Here is a 17,323-nt window from a genome sequence, read left to right as displayed (position 1 = left end):
CCTGCTATCCGTTAAATTTGCAGGAAGTTTGAGAGCCAGTTATTAAAACTTTGGTAGCTTGAAACTGCCCACTGTGGGTGTACTGACACCACGAAAATCAGCAAATGCTACAAATCGGGAACTTTCCCCTCCTTCTTTCCTTCCTCCCTCCCTCCCTCCCTCCGTCTCTCCCTCTGTTCCTCCCTTCCTCCTTTCTCTGTCTGTCATTCTGTGTCTCTCTCTCTCTGTCTGTCTCTTTCTCTTCTCCTTTGGGGAAGGAATCATAAATTAATATTCTCAAAAATATTATTCCTCCATCCCACACACCTCATCTATGCATTTCTCCTAATTATGCAGGCAAATAACTATGGCAAAGAGGGAAAACACATTATCTGTGATCCTGGGATGGTCCCCTTCGTTACCTCTTCTTTATCTAGTGGTTGCAGCCAATTTCTTTTCTACCTTTTTCTCTGTCATCTGCTAACTTCTCAACATCTATATCTAAGAAGTGGACCAGCCTCTCTCTCCATTTAAAAACATAAGACTTTGGCCATTTTAATGAGAACGAAGAAAACTCATTATTTACCACTGTCTGAGGAGAATCTTCTGCAAAGTAAAGAATCCTCCTGTAAAAGGTATTGTTACTTCCCACTACTTTTGCAGGTTTGGGTATAGGCATTCAAAAAAAATCTTTTTATTTTAGAATAGTTTTAGATTTACATAAAAGACCATTTAAAACTGCACAAACAGTACAGAGAGTTCCCATACACCCCACTTCCAGCTTCCTGTATTATTAACAAGTTACATTAATATGGTACATGTTGTCACAATTATTGAACCAATAGTGATGTATTATTATTCACTGAAGTCCATACTTTATTCAGATTTCTTTAGCTTTTACCGAATCTCCTTTTTCTGTCTCAGGATCCCACCGAGGAAACCACATTACTTTTACTTGTCACGTTCCCTTCGGTTCTTTTTGGCTGTGACAGTTTCTCAGACTTCCCTTGTTTTTGATGACCTTGACAGTTTCCCACAGCCCTAGTTGTGGATTTTATGTGTTTTTTGGTTCTTTTCTCATGAGTAAACTAGGGTTAGAGGACTTGGGGAGGAAGACCACGGAAGTGAAATGCCATTGTCATCACATCCCGTCAAGGCCATATTAACTCCCAACATGACTTACCACTGTTGATGTTGACCTTAATTACCTGGTCAAGGTAGGGTTTGCCAGGTGTCTCCACTGTAAAGTTCCTCTTTTTCTCTGGGTATGGGATTTTTTTTTAAGTTGCATCCCTCTATACACCACACGGACCCCCTATTTATTTGGGGTGTTTACTGTCCCTGTTTGGTAATTGTCTTTCTGTTTGTGTGTCACTCAGCTCTGTCTGTATCGAATGGGGAAATCATTGCACAAAGCCACAGATTTTCAAACGCTTTCCCTCCCTCTGTGACAATAATGCCTCTCGTGTTGAGACCCACGAGGTCTCTAGACAGATTCTCTAGGCCCATGCTGTCCAGTGCGCAAGCCAGTGACCGCTTGTAGCTATTTACATGTAAATAATTCAAAATTAAATAAAATGCACAATTCAATCCCTCAGACTCACAGCCACGTTGCAAGGGCTCAGTAGCCAGAGGTGGTCACTGGCTACCATACAGATTATGAAACATTTTCACCGTCACATCTTCTCATTGCCCCCTGCCCCCTGCTCCTCTCCCCCCTCCTCCCCACCTCCCTGTTACAACCGGGATAACCAATGTTGTCAGCATTGTTTTCCACGAGCCTACAGGTACATATACCATCAAAGACTGATATGTCAGGCACTTCCGGACATTGTTCTGTGTGAAAAAATAATAACAATAAAAAGAAGTCATTGCATACTGTACATATTGTTTTTCCTTTTCTCACTTAAAATGCATCATGAATACCTCTCTGGGTCAATAGGTTTAGATCTAATTTATTCTTGGTGATGGCTGCATAAAATTCCATGATGAGGGTATGTTATTACTTACTCAACCATTTCCTAATTCAAGGGCATCCCAGCTTCCAGTTTTGTTCGTTTAGTTTTTTTGCTATTCTAAACAGCGATTTAATTAATAAACACTGTCATGCCCGTATTTCTACCCTCTGGTACTTTGTTGTTGTTGTTTTTTTGGAGAATAAATCCCCAAAATTAGGATTTCTGGGTCAAAGAAATGGGTATTTATCAAAGTGGAATAGATATTGACAGATTCATTTCCCAAAAGGCTGTAGCAATTCCTAGTCACACCAGCAACATGTGAGGTACTTATTTTTCCTCATACTCACCAGCCCTGGTTGTTATTGCTTTTAGGCTTAATTTTTTTCCCCCACCTAATAGCTTTTTAAATGGCATTTTGTTGTTGCTCTAATTTGCATTTTTCTGTTGCTACATCTGTAATGCTTTATTGCATCTATTGACTCATATGTCAACTGCAAGCCCCTTGAGGACTGGGAGGGTATCTTATTAATTCTTGTCTCCACCTCTCCTTTCACGGGTCCTGGATTTTGGTAGTTTGGGGTAATGTTTGCTGAATGCATCAGTGAATGGCTGGTTCACCTGGACCAGAATTTTCCTTGGCCTTGAGGGCAGATGTTAAACTGTCCCCTTTTTTCTATGGACCTCAGTTTCCTGACCCACAACAAGGGTGCATTGTATGGCCCTCGCTGATTTTTTCAGCTCAGACAACTCAACCGTGGCTATGAATTTGTAAGTCTCTTAGGAAAAGACCATCCAAGTTGGATATGAGGTCCCTCAGAGATTGGCTCCAAGGCCTGTTTGCTGGGCAACCTGGGGCAAGCCGCTTAACCTTTCTGTGTCACAGCTTCTCCCTTGATAACTGATTCCGAGAGTTCCTCTGTACAAAGGTCTCAAACTCAGATATCTACAGGGTCAGGCAGGGGTCTGTTGGGAGTTGGAAATGCAATGGAGAAAAGTAGGGACAGTGGCAAATGGAGGGCCATGTCCCTCTACAGAGGACAGAGTGAATTAGCTCAATTCAGCAGAAATGCGGACCTCTAGTTTGAGACCAAGTATGTTCTAGAATGGTTTATCATCTTGGCAAGGGTCTGAGAAGTTAGCTAAGGTGTGGTGGTACCAGAAGACCCGGGTCCAAATCTCAGCTGGGTTACTCACTAGCTAGGCTGGTTGCATGACTGCCCAAGCCCCGCTTCTCTCATCCATTTAATGGAACTGAGCTTTGTGGCTTGGAAAGTGTATGGGCAGAGTCCAGAGTTGAACCTGCAAATCTGAGGACCAATCGTCTCTGTCCAAGGTGCCATCCCTCCTCTCCATGTCATTCCCTCGCCTTGGGAACAAGAAGGCCAGCAGCGGGTGAGGATGGTGAAATGAAGTTTAATGAATAACCCAAGGGACTGGCCAGGGTGGGTGTTTGGAGGCCTGAGGTGTCAGGGACAGGGGCTGGCTGACGAAGGTGGCCCTGGGAGGAGACAGGTCAGTGACCTGGCCCACCTCTCCAGCCTCATCTGATGCAGCCACCCTGGCTTTTCCCACCTCCTCCTCTTCCAAGCCAGGAGCTCCGGAGCCTGGCCTCTCTGGGTCTGAGCCCTGGCTCTGCCACTGCTGTGTGACCTTGGGAAAGTGACTTGGCCTTTCTGAGTCAAGTCTGATTCCATGATGTACAGTTCATTACAATACCCACCTCCCGAGTGTGCTGTAAACATTCTGTGATGTCATGTTCCCAAACTTTGGACATTCGTGTGCCACCTTTGCAATTTTTGTCACATTGTTGTCTCACCTCTTTTATAATAGTAACAATGAGAACAATAGCAGCAATAGCAGGAGATCTTACTATGGTTCTAAATGTCTGGCATTTATTAACTCATTTGACCCTCACCTCAGTTGCACTACAGAGGTATTTTATTCCCATCTTACAGTCGAGGAAACAAGGCAGAGAGGTTAAATAACTTACCCAAGGTCACACAGCCAGTCAGTGGCAGAGCTGGTATTTGTACCAGAGCCTGGCTGGTCTGTGTTCTAATTATTAGGCGTGTTGCCTCTTCATGCCAGAAACTACTCTACTACTGCTACTACCTAACAGATACTAAGTAATAAGTCTGTTTTTTTAAAAAAACAGATTCTATTTTTAAATTTTAATACCTGCCTAGCTTTTTCCTCAGCAATCATCTCCATAAAATTATGGGCTTCTAATCATACACACACACACACACACACACACACACACACACACACACACACGTGTATATCTCCTACTCCACACAGAAATGAATACCCAACTATTAAAAAACATTTGGAATATGCTGGTCAACATGAAAGAGCTGGAATACAGTAGGCATGCAATAAAGGCAGCTGTCGTGCTTCTTGTCCAAGCCTGGGCTGTGTGCTAAGGCCTGCTCCTCCAGGAAGTCCTCCTGGATCCCACCCCACTCTCAGCTGTCCTGTGGGGACTGCCTGTTGTCTGTCCTCCTGGGGTTGTTAGAATTGTCATTGAATGGGGTGTCTTCCTTTCCCCTCTAAGCTGGGAGCCACCTCAGGGCATGAACTGGGTTTTACCACCCCTTGTCCCCAGAGCTCAGGCCAGGACAGGACAGCTGACTAGGAGGGATGCATGTTTATCGTGAAGATGGGGCTGAAGCTGACAGAATCCTCATCTGGGATCACAGCCAAGCAGCTTGATTTGACCTCAAGCAGCTGGGAGTTAATCATCAAACCTAAGGAGGTCACCCAAAGCCCAAGAAGGGCGCAGAAACTGGGCTGCCAGGTCGTCACTAGACCTCATCTCCCATTTACATAGTTGGAAACTGAGGCCCAGATGGTAACTAGCTCAGGTTCACCCAGTGAGATAGTGAAAGAGACAAGCCCTGAATCTGATCAAGCCATTCTCCTGCCCACCGCCTTTCATGGCTCCCGAACCCCTAGTCCCCAGATTCTGGATTGGCACAGCCATCCCTGTGGACTCTGGTTCCTGCCCACCGCTCCAGCCCAAAGCTGCCTGCTGCCCGCCCCTGCCATCTCTGTTCCAATCCCACTGGACACTTCTCCATCCCTGGAGTACACCATGCTTTTCAATTCCTGACCTTTGCACTCCACGTTCCTGATCTCTGGCTCAGTTCAGTGTCCCCCTCCTCCAGGAAGCCTTCCCAGTCCCCCGGGGCCAGGTGAGGTGCCTGCTCTGGAGACCTACAGCCCTGTACCACCTCCGCCCGCCAATATCTTATGGCACTGATTGTGACTATTCTTCAGTGTCCCCTTGGGACTTCGTGAGGGCAGGGGACATGCTGTTTTGTTTGAGGCTAAAGGTCCCGGGACTTGACACATACTAAGTGTCCAGTAAATATTTGTTGGATAAGTGACTCAATAAGTGACCTGCCAGAATCATTCATGTGAACAATAAATAATTGTTTGGGTTCCTGTGTTGTGTGTGAAATATCAGAGATGAGGAGAATCTTCAGAAAAATATGCCTTTCTCAGGTGACAGATAACAATTGTTTTTTTGTCCTTATTTTCTTGGGACAAGCACTGGACTTGGAGATGTCTGTGGTATGAAAGAGGTGGTCCAGGGTGAGAAGTATGAATGTTTCTCACTGACTGGTGTCCTCTCTGAGCCTCAGTTTCTTCATCTGTCAAATGGGATCAGGTAATGCAGTGTGTCATGGATAGCACATAGGGAGGCAGTGAAGGTTGATCTCATTCCCTTTCCCCCTCCAGCTGGGAGCTGTCCCTTTAACATGGGAGGAGGGGCCAAGGCCACAGGAGGCCTCCGGAAGCTGGCAGAGTTGGTGCCCAGTTAGGCTGGTGGGCATCAGGCTGCAGCCAAGCTGGTCCAGGGACTGTGGGCAGGAAGGTAAGGGGGTTTGGGGCTCAAATGAGGCCCCTGGGGCTCTGTGTGCATGTGTGAACATGCATGTAAGGTAGTCTGGAAGGTTCTGGGGCAAAGTCCCAGCTGAGTGGATGGAAAGTGAGAAAGGGTGAGAGTGGCCTAAGCCCTCCCAGGAATATCGATTCCGCTCAGGGTGTTCTGGGGTCCAGCCTGCTTTGCAGAAAAAGAGGAGCAGGTCCTGCTTGCCAGAGGGGCAGGGCTAGGCATTCTGCCACCCAAGGGCCAGCCAAGGTTTCCCAGCCCTGGCACCCAGGAATTTGGCTGTGGAGTGTCACCCAGGTGGCCTTGGGGAAAAGCCTGAGGGATAAGGGAGGTGGAAAAGGTAGTTGGTCTTTACCCAACTCGTGGATGCAGCAGGTGAGACCCAGTGAAAAGAATTGACTTGGCCACGGCCATCTCGCCCGGACCTGACCCCAAGCCCCGGGCTTCCCACTGTGTTGCTCCCCAGCAGACAGGGTCCAGGGCTCCCACCTCAGCCCTAGCAACTGCCACTCATGGTGAGAGCTATGTATCCCTAGGCCAAGGTCTCAGGTTAGCCCCACACTTCAATCTGGGAGGTCTGTGCCCTTACTGGTCTTGGCTGGATCAGGCTGTGGGCCACTTGGGGCTTGTTCATTTGACTGATGCCTGCTGTCCTCGCCTGGGCAGTTGGTATAACCAAGAGGGCTGGGGACTGAGCCAGGAGCATTTGGCTCCTAAGGACAACCGGCAATTAAGTTACTCACACCTTTAATAATTTAATAATAAGAACAACACTGATAGTGAAGATGACGATGACACTAATGTAACAGAACTATAGCACGGTGGTTGTGAGCACACATGCCAAAGTGTACTTCTTGAGTTTAAATCCTGGCGGTGCCATTTCTAACCACCGTGTTTCCCCGAAAATAAGACCTAACCGGAAAATAAGCCCTCGCATGATTTTTCAGGAGGACATCCCCCAAACATAAGCCCTCATGCGTCTTTTGGAGCAAACGTTACTCTAAGACCCGGTCTTATTTTCGGGGAAACACGGTATGTGACTTTGTACAAGTTACGTAACCTCTCTGGGTCGGTTTCATTGTCTATAACATGGAGTTAATAATTGAACCTATCTCAGAGAGGATGGAAGGATTATGAGCTAATATATAAGGCGCTTGGCACGTTGCCTGGCTCACAGTAAGTCCCACACGGCCAATAATAGTTGTTATAATATGTCAGGCACAGACTCGATGCCTTTATCATACGGCCTCACGTCATCCTCTCCACCATCCTGCGACGCACAAGCTCTTCTCCCAGTGTGTTGTGTGGTTAGTTCATTCTCACTTTTCCAGCCTCAGTTTTAATGGTTACCTCCTCCCAGAGGCCTTTCTGGGCCTCCCTACCCAAAGTAAGTCCCCTTGGCCTTCTCTTCAAGACTCCCTCTAGGCGTGTTTCCCTCTTAGCAGTTTTTACCATTTCTGATTCATTTGTTTGTCTACACAGTTATTTGTTGAACGCTGGTCTCCCCATCAGACTGTAAGTCAGCTGTAAGAGTAGATGTCTGTCCTGGGCTCTTCAGTTCTTAGGCCAGGACCTGTACCTTGTAGGTCAGCAGCTGTTCCTATAAACACGCGAGAGTAAGAGTGAGCATTGTTAGAAAGCCCCAGTGAGACAATGCCTCCAGAGAACTCAGCCAATGTCTGGCACATAAAAGGGACTCAACAAAGGATAGCTATTATTATTATTATTATTATTATTATTATTATTAATCTGCACCATCACCTGTGAGTTGGGGACTGTTGTTATTCCCATTTTACAGAAGGGGATACAGGCATAGAGAGGTTGAGATACTTGTCTGGGTCGCACAACCCAGTTAGCTGGTCTCTAACTTTGGTCTCCGATTGGCCCCAAAGCCCCCATTCTTGGACTATGCGGCCAAAGTGAGGCCTAGGTCAGGGTACGCTGGGTTGGGGTGACCCATGGGCCGCTCTCCGCCACTGCCATGCCCAGCGCAAGAGGTGCCCTGGATGGAACTGGGTGGAGGTGGCTCAGGCTTTGCGGCTTGTGGTGGGTGGGGGTGGTTGTAGCGCTCCTCCTACTGGCAAATAATGGAACTGCAGGGGGCGGCCCAATGCTTTTCTGCCTCAAACAAAAAACAGAGGCTGCGTTGACGCCTTTAAAAAAAAAAAAAAGAAAACCTCTTATTTTTCGTTTTTCTCATTTCCCCCTCTCTTCTCGCCCTGCGCCACTGGTTTATTCACTACTCATTCACCTGCACCTTGGCTTAAAATCTTCCATTGCAAGCAGAATTAGAATGACGTCCCAACTCCTCGCTGTGGGCTGGGACGCCCTCCTCACGACCTTGCCCGCCTGCCCTCTCTTCTCACCCAGGTTCATTTCTAGATCAGGGTGGTTCTATCTGCTGTTCCATTTCTGAATGCTTTTCTCTTGGTTTGCTTCTTGTTCATCTCAGAATTCCCCCTACAGATAAAACAAAAACAAAAACAAAACAAAACTGAAAGACCTCTCAATCAATGAAAATGCTCAGGTCCGATACGCATCCTGAGTCAAACTGTTAAAAACCCCAAACCACCACCAACCGCAAAACCGACCATTTATCACATTTAATGAGACAACTGGAAATCTGAACACTTAACAGATATTCGATGGTATTAAGAAGTTATTATTAATATTTCAAATGGGATAATGGCTTTGTGATTACAATTTACACCACGTACCGGCCATGTTTTCCATCCCCAGCACTGTGGGCAGCCACAGTTATAGAATGAAAGGGCCCCTAGTCCATACCTCCTTCTCCAGGTGGGGAAACTGAGGCCCAGAGAGGCGCAGATACCTGCCCGGAGTCCCAGGTTGGCAGCCAGATGGGGCTAACGGAGCACAGCTGCCTGGGCTGTGACGTTTGCGTCCTCCTGCAGGTCTGCTAGGTGGTTGCCGGAATGGAGGCCCCTCTGGCAGACTGTGCTAAGGGTGAACACTTCCACACTGTCACGCCTCTGCTGGAGAGCTGGGCACTGTCGCAGGTGGCGGGCACGACTGTCTTCCTCAAGTGTGAGAATGTGCAACCCGCTGGTTCCTTCAAGATCCGAGGCATCGGGCATTTTTGCCAGGAGGTGAGGGTGTGTGGGCAGGAGGGGAGGGGTGAGGGTGTGCGGGAGGAAGGGGAGGGGTGAGGGCTACGAGCTGGAGGGGGTTAAGGGCAGGAGGGGTGAAGTGAACTTGTTCTGTTGGGAGTAGAGAGCTGTAGACAGGATGAGGCGTGAGGACTGTTGGGGTGAGATGGGGAGGGTCTGACTCCATCCCACATAGGCCTTCATGACACCTGCGTGGGTTAGCCCCCAACCCCATTCCTTCTCTTCTCAGGTGGCCAAGAAGGGATGCAGACATCTGGTGTGCTCCTCAGGTGACCTAACCCCTTTCTGATTCATGAGGGTCCTCAGGGCTGGGTGTGGGGGGATGCGAGGCTGGCTGGAGCAGCAGTAGATATCCAGAGCCCAGCCTCCTCTTCAAGGTCATGGTCAGATGGCCATTTATTTTGTCCTCTCCCACCCCTCTTCCCATCATTCAGGACTTGTGGTAGAAGTGACAGAAACCCCATTCATACCGGGTTAAGCTACAGACTCTGAGAACTGAAAATTCTCAGGATAATGGCTTTCAGGCACAGTTGGATCCAGGAGTTCTCTGTATCTCTCCTTCTCTTGGCTTTTCTTTCCTCTATACTAGCTTTATTCTCATACAGGCCTCATGGAGGCAAGGTGGCCATCTGAAGTTCCAGGCTTGCCTCCTATCATCCTACCAACCCTTGTGAAAAGGGAGCACCCCTTCCCGATGGCCTTCCTTAATCCATAAATTGGTCTTTTGGGCCCAGGTCGGGTCACGTACTCATCCTGAGCCAATCACCGGTCAGGTGATTGAGTTCTCTGATTGGCTTAATTTAGGTCACGTGTCCACCTCTGGGGCCAGGGAGAGGACTGAATGGTGGGGCATATGAATGTGGGTGAGGGATGACTCTCAAAGGGAAATGGAGGGGGCGGGGGAAAGGCATGTCACCAGGCTAATGCACCACTGGCCACGGCACTGCCTTCTGCTGCCTCCACAGGGGGCAATGCCGGCATCGCTGCTGCTTACTGCGCTCGGAAGCTGGGCATCCCTGCCACCATTGTGCTTCCTGAGGGCACTTCCCAGAAGGTGGTGAGGAGACTGCAGGGGGAGGGGGCCGAGGTTCAGCTGACTGGAAAGGTAAGGACCCCAGGAAGGAGAAGCCCGCTGGAGTGGGCTGTTTTCTGTTCATCGCCACCTCCCAAGAGATTGTGTCCTTTCCCTTTGGCTGACCTATGCCTGGGACGCAGTCTTCTCTTAGGATGGCTGAGTTGAGGGGTGGGAGTGAGGGCTGGGAATCCCGACTTATCTGTCCCAACCCTGACAAGACTTCCCCTGCATGAACCCGGGAGAAACAGGATGCTGGGGTTACCAGGAGCATGGCTCTCTCCCTGTGTCCTCACTGACACTTGGTAGTATCCACTTTAAACGGTTTGTAATTTGATGAGACAAGAAGTATTACAAAAAATGATGGCAGCATGATTTCCCATGCTGAGCCCACCCCAGTATGAAAGAAGCCCACTGGTAAGGGTATCACTGAATCACCTTGTTACCAAACACAACAGAGACACAAACACGTAACCCCTGTACCTTCCTGGAAAGAAGAAAAAAAAAATGCATCCCTGGAAAACAAATTTTTAAAAACCATCAAAATTAAAATTAAAAGATATACCATGGGACCAGAAAGCTGGTTTCCATATACTTTGTATATATCGTTTCCTCCCTCCCTCCCTTCCTGTATTTATTTATTCATCCATTCTCCCATCCATCACCCTTTCTAACCCTCTTTTCTCATATCCATCCATCCATCCATCCATCCATCCATCCATCCATCCATCCATCCATCCTTCCCTCTATACTTCACTACATCACACTTTCTCCCTCCTTCTCTCCCTTCCTTTCTTCTTTCCTTTCTTCCTTCCATCCAACAGATATTCACTGAGCACATACCATGTGCCTACATTATGTGTGAGAGACGCTTAGGGATACAGAGATAATAAGACATGGTCTCTACATTCGTGAAGCTCAAAGTATTGTTGGAGAGACACACAGGTAACCCGATGATGATAACAGAATGTGATGAGTGCTGTGATGAGGGAAGCACAGGTCATTGAGGAAAGAGAGGAGGCGTATTGTTTTAATCAGCCACTGCTGCTCGATAAGGCTGCATAACAAACAGCCCCCAATGTCAATGGCTTATATCGCTCTTGCTCACGGGTTTTCTGAATGAGCTTGGTGGTGCTACTTCAGGCTGCAGACAGGACTGAGGTCTGCACACGTGCCACTCATTTTTATTGACCAATGGGCCATGTTCTTCTCAAGGTGAATGGCAAAAGGACTGAGAGGAAATACGCAATGCTTGTTGAGGCTTTGGCTCCAGTTGTGATACTGTCAATTCTGCCTCATGCCATTGGCTATAGCAAGTCACATGGCTGAGCCCAACATCATGTGGGGTGGGGAAATGTACTCCACCCACTCTAGTGGGAAGAGCAGCAAAGTCACATGGCAATGGACATGGGTGTGTGACTTTAACAGAGGGAGAGGGTGAAGAATCCGGCGATGGTGCAAACCACCACTGAGCTGTACCTTGGACTTGGGGTGGGGGTCCAGGAAAGGCTCCTGGAGAAGGGTCGCCTGAGTTGAGTCTTGAAGGAGAAATATGACTGAGTCCTCCCAAAGGAGAAAAAGGAGAGAGGGCAGAGAAAAGTGTGTGGGAAAAGGGTGAGCCTGGTGCATCCAGCGGCAGCCCAGCATCCCGGGTGGGGGTGGGGAGCAAGGGTGGGGAAAGGTGCGGCCGAAAAGGAGGCCCGTGCCTGAGCAGGCAGGGGTGGCTCTGGGTGAGGCCGACATGGGTTTTAATCTGAGGCCATGGGGAGCCATGAAGGGATTTTAGCAGGGGCGGGACGTGGTTGGATTTTCACTCTGTCTGCTCTGGGCCAGTGGACAGGAGGCAAGGAGCCAGTGAGGATGGTCTGGATATTCAGGTGAGAGGAGTCGAGGGCTGCATAGCATTGAGTCTCATTTTTGTTTCAATAACTCAAGAGAATGAGGCCCATTTCTTCAGCTAGATGGGGGATTCCGGGACAGAGACCATTTCTTTGTCTTCTCCGTGTCCCCCCTTCCCCCTCGCACAGGACTGGGCAAAGAGTGGGTGCTGCAGGATGGGCAGAGGTTGTTTCTGGCCCCCTTGTCACCCGCTACCCTGTGGAAGAGGAGACTGTTATGGGCCGTTTAGCTTCTGCTGAGATTGGCTGGCCTGGGTACCCCTGAAACGCTGTCTTACTTTGGGTTCCCCAGCAGCAGACCCGGAACAACCCCCATAGCATTCTGACCCCTGGATCTCTTGACCTCCGTTTCTCTTTAGGTCTGGGACGAGGCCAATCTGAGGGCACAGGAGTTGGCCAAGAGGGACGGCTGGGTAAATGTCCCCCCGTTCGACCACCCCCTGATATGGTAAGGCTGGTGCCCTCCTCCCATGGAGCTCAGAGCTGAGAGACCCTCATTGAGCCGGGGTCTTCCCATTGGATAGAAGGGGAAACTGAGGCCCAGAGAGTAGGAGGGGCATAGACTCCAGGCACACTGGGGTTCAGACCCTGCTTCTGCCACTTGTCAGTTGTGTGACTGTTCAAAGCCTCACCGCCCCCTGCCTCAGTTTCCACACGTGTAAAATGGGAGTGCTAATAATAAATCCCCTTTATTGAGTGTGGACTTTGGCAGACATTTAGTCTGTTTACTATTCCCCAAAGCCCTAGAGATGGATGTTTTATGCCCATTTTACAGGTGAGGAAACGGAGGCACCAAGGGGTCAAGTAACTTGCCTGAGATTGCACGCTGCTAAGTGGCAGAGACATTGGGTCCCAGGCCCAGAACTTGAGTTGAGCTGCTTCCAAGTGATATGCTGGTCCTGGGAGTTTGTCGGGGTGGGGGTGGGGGGGGGGAAGAATGAGTGAATGAATAAATTCAATGATGAAAGTTGAGTAAGGGTTGCAGGGTCTCCTCTCCCTTTGCTGTGGGTGGGAGGGGGTGGCAGTGAAGGGAGTTTGTGTACATGTGAGCCCTGGGGGATGAGAGCCTCTCTCACCCTGCTCTTCTCTCCCCCTCCCCCCACCACCCCCCAGGGAAGGCCACATCAGCCTAGTGCGGGAGCTGAAGGCAGCACTGGGGACCCCACCAGGGGCCCTGGTGCTGGCGGTGGGGGGCGGAGGGCTCCTGGCTGGGGTGTCAGCAGGCCTGGCAGAGGTGGGCTGGCAGCACGTGCCCATTGTCGCCATGGAGACCCAAGGGGCGCACTGTTTCAATGCAGCCATCAAAGCGGGCAGGCTGGCCACCCTGCCAAACATCACCAGGTAGGTGTGGACTGGACTTTTGTGGGCGCTGGAGGGTGGGGACGTTGCTGCCTTAAGGCCGCCCAGTCCCAACTAGTAGAGGTGGGGGTCACTCAAGAGGGTCTCCTTCACCCTGGGACTCCAGCCCCAGTCCTGTGGATCTCAATTAGAAGGCGGTGCTGAAAGTGTAGATGAAGGATCGGGTTAAGTCTCATCAGTTAATAATAAGCTTTCACTGGTCTGTGTCATTACAAAACCAATTGAAGTGTGTTGCAGGCAGAAAAGGTAGGCAAGCCGTAAGCAACAGAAAACCAAATGTCACCCTCAAGTCCACCATTCAAAAATGAACATTGCTCAGAGTGGGTTGCATTTTCCCCAATCCCTGCCCCACCCCATCCATGAATCATTACATACAAATGAAATGGGCCTGGCACATAGTAGGTGCTCAACAAATGCTTGTGAAATGAACACCCAAATCAAGGATATATTTTTGAAAGTTGAGATTATGTCCTTCATACGGTTTTGTGACCTCTGTTTTTCTAGTTCAGAGTATAGAGCATGAACATAGTTTCATTTTTTTCTGTAACATCATTAGAGAACTTTAATTCAAGTGAGGAAAAGTTCTTAAAAACAAACTAAGTAACAGAGAGTGGTCCAGCCTCCAGACCCCGCCTCATCTTACGTTCTTCATTGTCACTGCAACCCCTATCCATGATCACAGATGTGGTGTGAGGCTACCACAAATAAGATGGCTTAAAACAACAGAAATGTATTCTCTCACAGTTCTGGAAATTAGATATCTGAACCCAAGGTGCCGACAGGGCCGGGCTCCCTCTGAAGGTGCTAGGGGAGGATCCTTCTTTGCCTTTCCAGCGTCTGGCAGTCATCGTCATTCCTTGGTTTGCAGCTACGTCACATGCCCTGTCTTCATATGGCCTTCTCTGGGTTTCTGTCTTCTTCTGTAAGGACACCCGTCATTGGATCTAGGATCCACCCTAATCCAGTATGATACCATCGTCACTAATTCCATCTGCAAAGACCTATTTCCAAATAAGGTCACATACCGAAGTTCTGGGTGGACATGGATTATTTTTGTGATGGGGGGCATGCTATTCAACCACCCACCAACACCATTACTGCCCACATTTTATTAAATACCCATCAGACGCTGGGACGTAGGATTCAGTGGCCTAGGACAGCAAGGTGTGGAGGTCATAAATTTCTAACTCCAAGGGTGACTGTGAGGATTATTGATAAAACAAAATTGATGCATCCAGCACCTTGTAAATATTACACAAATATTAGCTGTCGTATAGACATGATAAATGGTTATTAATGAACACAATGGAAAAGAATCCTTTCCTGTGTTTGGTTTTCTGGGGTCTGTGCAGGGAATGGCACAGTCACAGTTGCAGAGTCAGAGGGCGTGATGAGCCTCCATCAGCCGTTTGTGGGACACACCAGTTTGGGGTCCCTCCTTTGTGCCAGGCGCTGCTCCAGACTCTTGCAATGCTGACCCCAGCCCTTGCAGGACGGGAGGGGGGCCTGGGGCTGTGGAGGGGAGACGTGAGTCACCAGCCCTTCCCTGGCTCCCTGCACTCCCTGCCCTACCTGTCCCCGCCTGCAGCGTGGCCAAGTGCCTGGGTGCCAAGACCGTGGCTGCACGGGCCCTGGAATGCACACAGGAGTTTAAGATCTTATCGGAGGTGGTGGACGACGTGGAGGCTGTGAGTGCTGTGCAGCGTTTCCTGGGTGAGTGAGCACTGCCCCCGCCGGGGCTCAGGAACCTACGAAGTCCCTAGATCCCTCGGGGAGACTGCGTTCTCTCTTGTCTGTATCCTCAGTGCCGAGCTCAGGGCTGGGTATGCAGTGACTATGCAGAAAGTGCATTGAGTAGATGGAATGGGTCGGAATAAAGAAGGGGTGTGTCATGCTGTCTCTAGTCTCCAGACTTTGTGCATGCTCTTCTTCCCTGGGCTGCCCATCCCTGGCCGGCTTCCTATTGGTTTCACGTGACTCAAGGGCTATGGAGCCATTATGACACCTCCTCCAGGAAGCCTTTTCCAATCTCCTACCCCCAACCTACTTGGGTTAGAAACTTCCTATGCACCAATCCCACCAATCTCATACCTGACTGATTCTACATCACTAGATTGTGAACTCCGTGAGGGCAGGGGCTGGTGTGTCTTGGTCACTGTTGTGTTCCCAGGGCCTTCTGAGAACAGGGCCTGGCAGGGAGTAGGTGCTCACTAAAGATGCATTGAATGAATGGATGAATGGATGAGTGAGTGAGTGAAAAAGTGGATAATGGATAGATGGATGGACAGATGGATGGGCGGATGGGCTGATGGGGCAACGGATTGGTGAATGACATAGAAATGGATGGATGGATGGATGGATGGATACACTGATTAATGGACACATTGATAGATGGACAGACAGACAGTCAAATGATGGATAGGGGATGGACAAATTGATGGATGGATGGGTGGATGGATGGAAGGATGGATGGATATGTTGATTGATAGCTACACTGATGGATGGACAGTCAAATGATGGATGGGGATGGATGGATGGAAGGAATCATTGATTGATGGATACACTACTAGATGGACAGACAGTCTAATGATGGATAGGAAATAAATGGATGAATAGATGAAAGGCGGATGGGTGGAGAGATACATGGTCAGATTGATGGATGGAGAGGGAATCAGACAAATGATGGACTATGAGATGGATGTCTGGCTGCCTTCATGGATTTGCAGTGCCCAGAGCCTAACTGGTCCCCATTTCTCTCCTCTCCTCTGCCCCGCTGCTCTGGACAGATGATGAGCGTATGCTGGTGGAGCCTGCCTGCGGGGCAGCCTTAGCTGCCATCTACTCAGGCCTGCTGGGGAGGCTCCAGGCTGAGGGCCGTCTGCGCCCCTCCCTGGCCTCCATCGTGGTCATCGTGTGTGGGGGCAACAGCATTGATAGCCAAGAGCTGCAGGCTCTGAAAGCCCAGCTGGGCCAGAGCTGAGGTCTCCTGGTCTGGGAAGGCTGTCCGTGCCCTGGAGATCCCCAAGAGGTTCACGGACACCCTTGTCGCTGGCTGAGGGGCCTCTGTGCTCATAAGTGGCAGTGGAAGCTGCCCTGTGCTTCTGTGCGGGCCGCCTCCTACAGGAAGCCCTCCTGAACTGCTCCCTTTGGCTCCCCTGCAGCCCTGGCCAATAAACCATTTCTGAGCTGAGTTTGTGACTCCAGTGTGTCCAGTCTTTCCACCGCCATGAGCTCACAGAAGGCACATAGCAACCTTAAACCCGGCTCTGTGATGACGCAACTCTTTCCATGTCACACAGTTTGAGCAACAAAGCCAAGGATCCAAGACTCAGGTCCCTAAGAAAATGTGCCCGTGCTGAGCTCCTAACAGGGTTTCCCTTACATGGGGGATCTGCTCAGGAAAGAGGGGAATGTTCTGTCACTTCTCAGGCCTGGACAGGTGAGGACAACATTGCCCGTCTTTAGCAAGTGCTTGTTATATGCCAGAAACTCTTCTAAGAACTTTCTACTTATTGTCTTCTTTAACGTACATGACGGCACTATGACGTAGAAATCATCATTATTGTCCCTGTCCTACAGATGGGGAAATGAGGCATTGGAAGGTGACAGACCTCGCTCAAGGTTGCACAGCTGGAACGTGGCCCAGCTGGGTTCAAACACTCGATTTTCAATATGATTCTACATTTCTTGGACCTCGTCCTTCTTTGTGTGGGTGGTCAGTGGTGGCGGGACTTTGGGGAAGGAGATAGGACCTCAGGTTGGTCTGGATACACCTGTGGGTCACAAGGAAGATGGGTACTGGTCCTAGAACTGGGCACCCTCTGCTCCTGGGAAATCTCTCCTAGGAATCATTGGAAACAGGAGGGGAAATTAGAATCATTTGCAGCCACCAGGGGGCAGCAAAGCGCCTCCAATGGGGCAGCCTGGCCCTGGCAGGGAAGCCAGCCCTAACCCTCTGGTGGTCCTTGACTCTATTCCTTGTGGGGCCCTCACAGCAGCTGGGGGGTGCTGAGGTCCCAGAGATG

At 49.6% G+C, this 17,323-nt stretch overlaps 1 protein-coding gene across 1 annotated transcript; it reads left to right on the top strand.

Annotated features, from left to right (window-relative positions):
* The first annotated feature begins 5,684 nt into the window (after nt 1-5,684).
* On the top strand, nt 5,685-16,488 carry SDSL (serine dehydratase like). The gene is made up of 8 exons (XM_019734131.2): nt 5,685-5,820; nt 8,754-8,948; nt 9,199-9,238; nt 9,935-10,074; nt 12,299-12,387; nt 13,053-13,280; nt 14,887-15,011; nt 16,085-16,488. The coding sequence occupies exons 2-8, from the start codon at nt 8,775-8,777 to the stop codon at nt 16,276-16,278; spliced, it is 990 nt and encodes a 329-aa protein (XP_019589690.2). The 5' UTR covers nt 5,685-5,820; nt 8,754-8,774; the 3' UTR covers nt 16,279-16,488.
* The last annotated feature ends 835 nt before the right edge of the window (nt 16,489-17,323 follow it).

This window comes from Rhinolophus sinicus, linkage group LG16, assembly GCF_036562045.2.
Source record: "Rhinolophus sinicus isolate RSC01 linkage group LG16, ASM3656204v1, whole genome shotgun sequence".
Classification (NCBI taxonomy): domain Eukaryota; kingdom Metazoa; phylum Chordata; class Mammalia; order Chiroptera; family Rhinolophidae; genus Rhinolophus; species Rhinolophus sinicus.
The sequence above is the reverse complement of the archived record's forward strand: the minus strand, read 5'-3'. Positions and strand labels throughout refer to the sequence as shown.

Excerpts from the sequence above, each read along its gene's own strand:
- SDSL (XM_019734131.2), top strand. The coding sequence starts at position 8,775 with ATGGAGGCCCCTCTGGCAGACTGTGCTAAGGGTGAACACTTCCACACT. Across the intron at positions 9,239-9,934 it reads ACATCTGGTGTGCTCCTCAG|GGGGCAATGCCGGCATCGCT; the intron begins GTGACCTAACCC and ends CTGCCTCCACAG. Across the intron at positions 13,281-14,886 it reads ACCCTGCCAAACATCACCAG|CGTGGCCAAGTGCCTGGGTG; the intron begins GTAGGTGTGGAC and ends CCCCGCCTGCAG.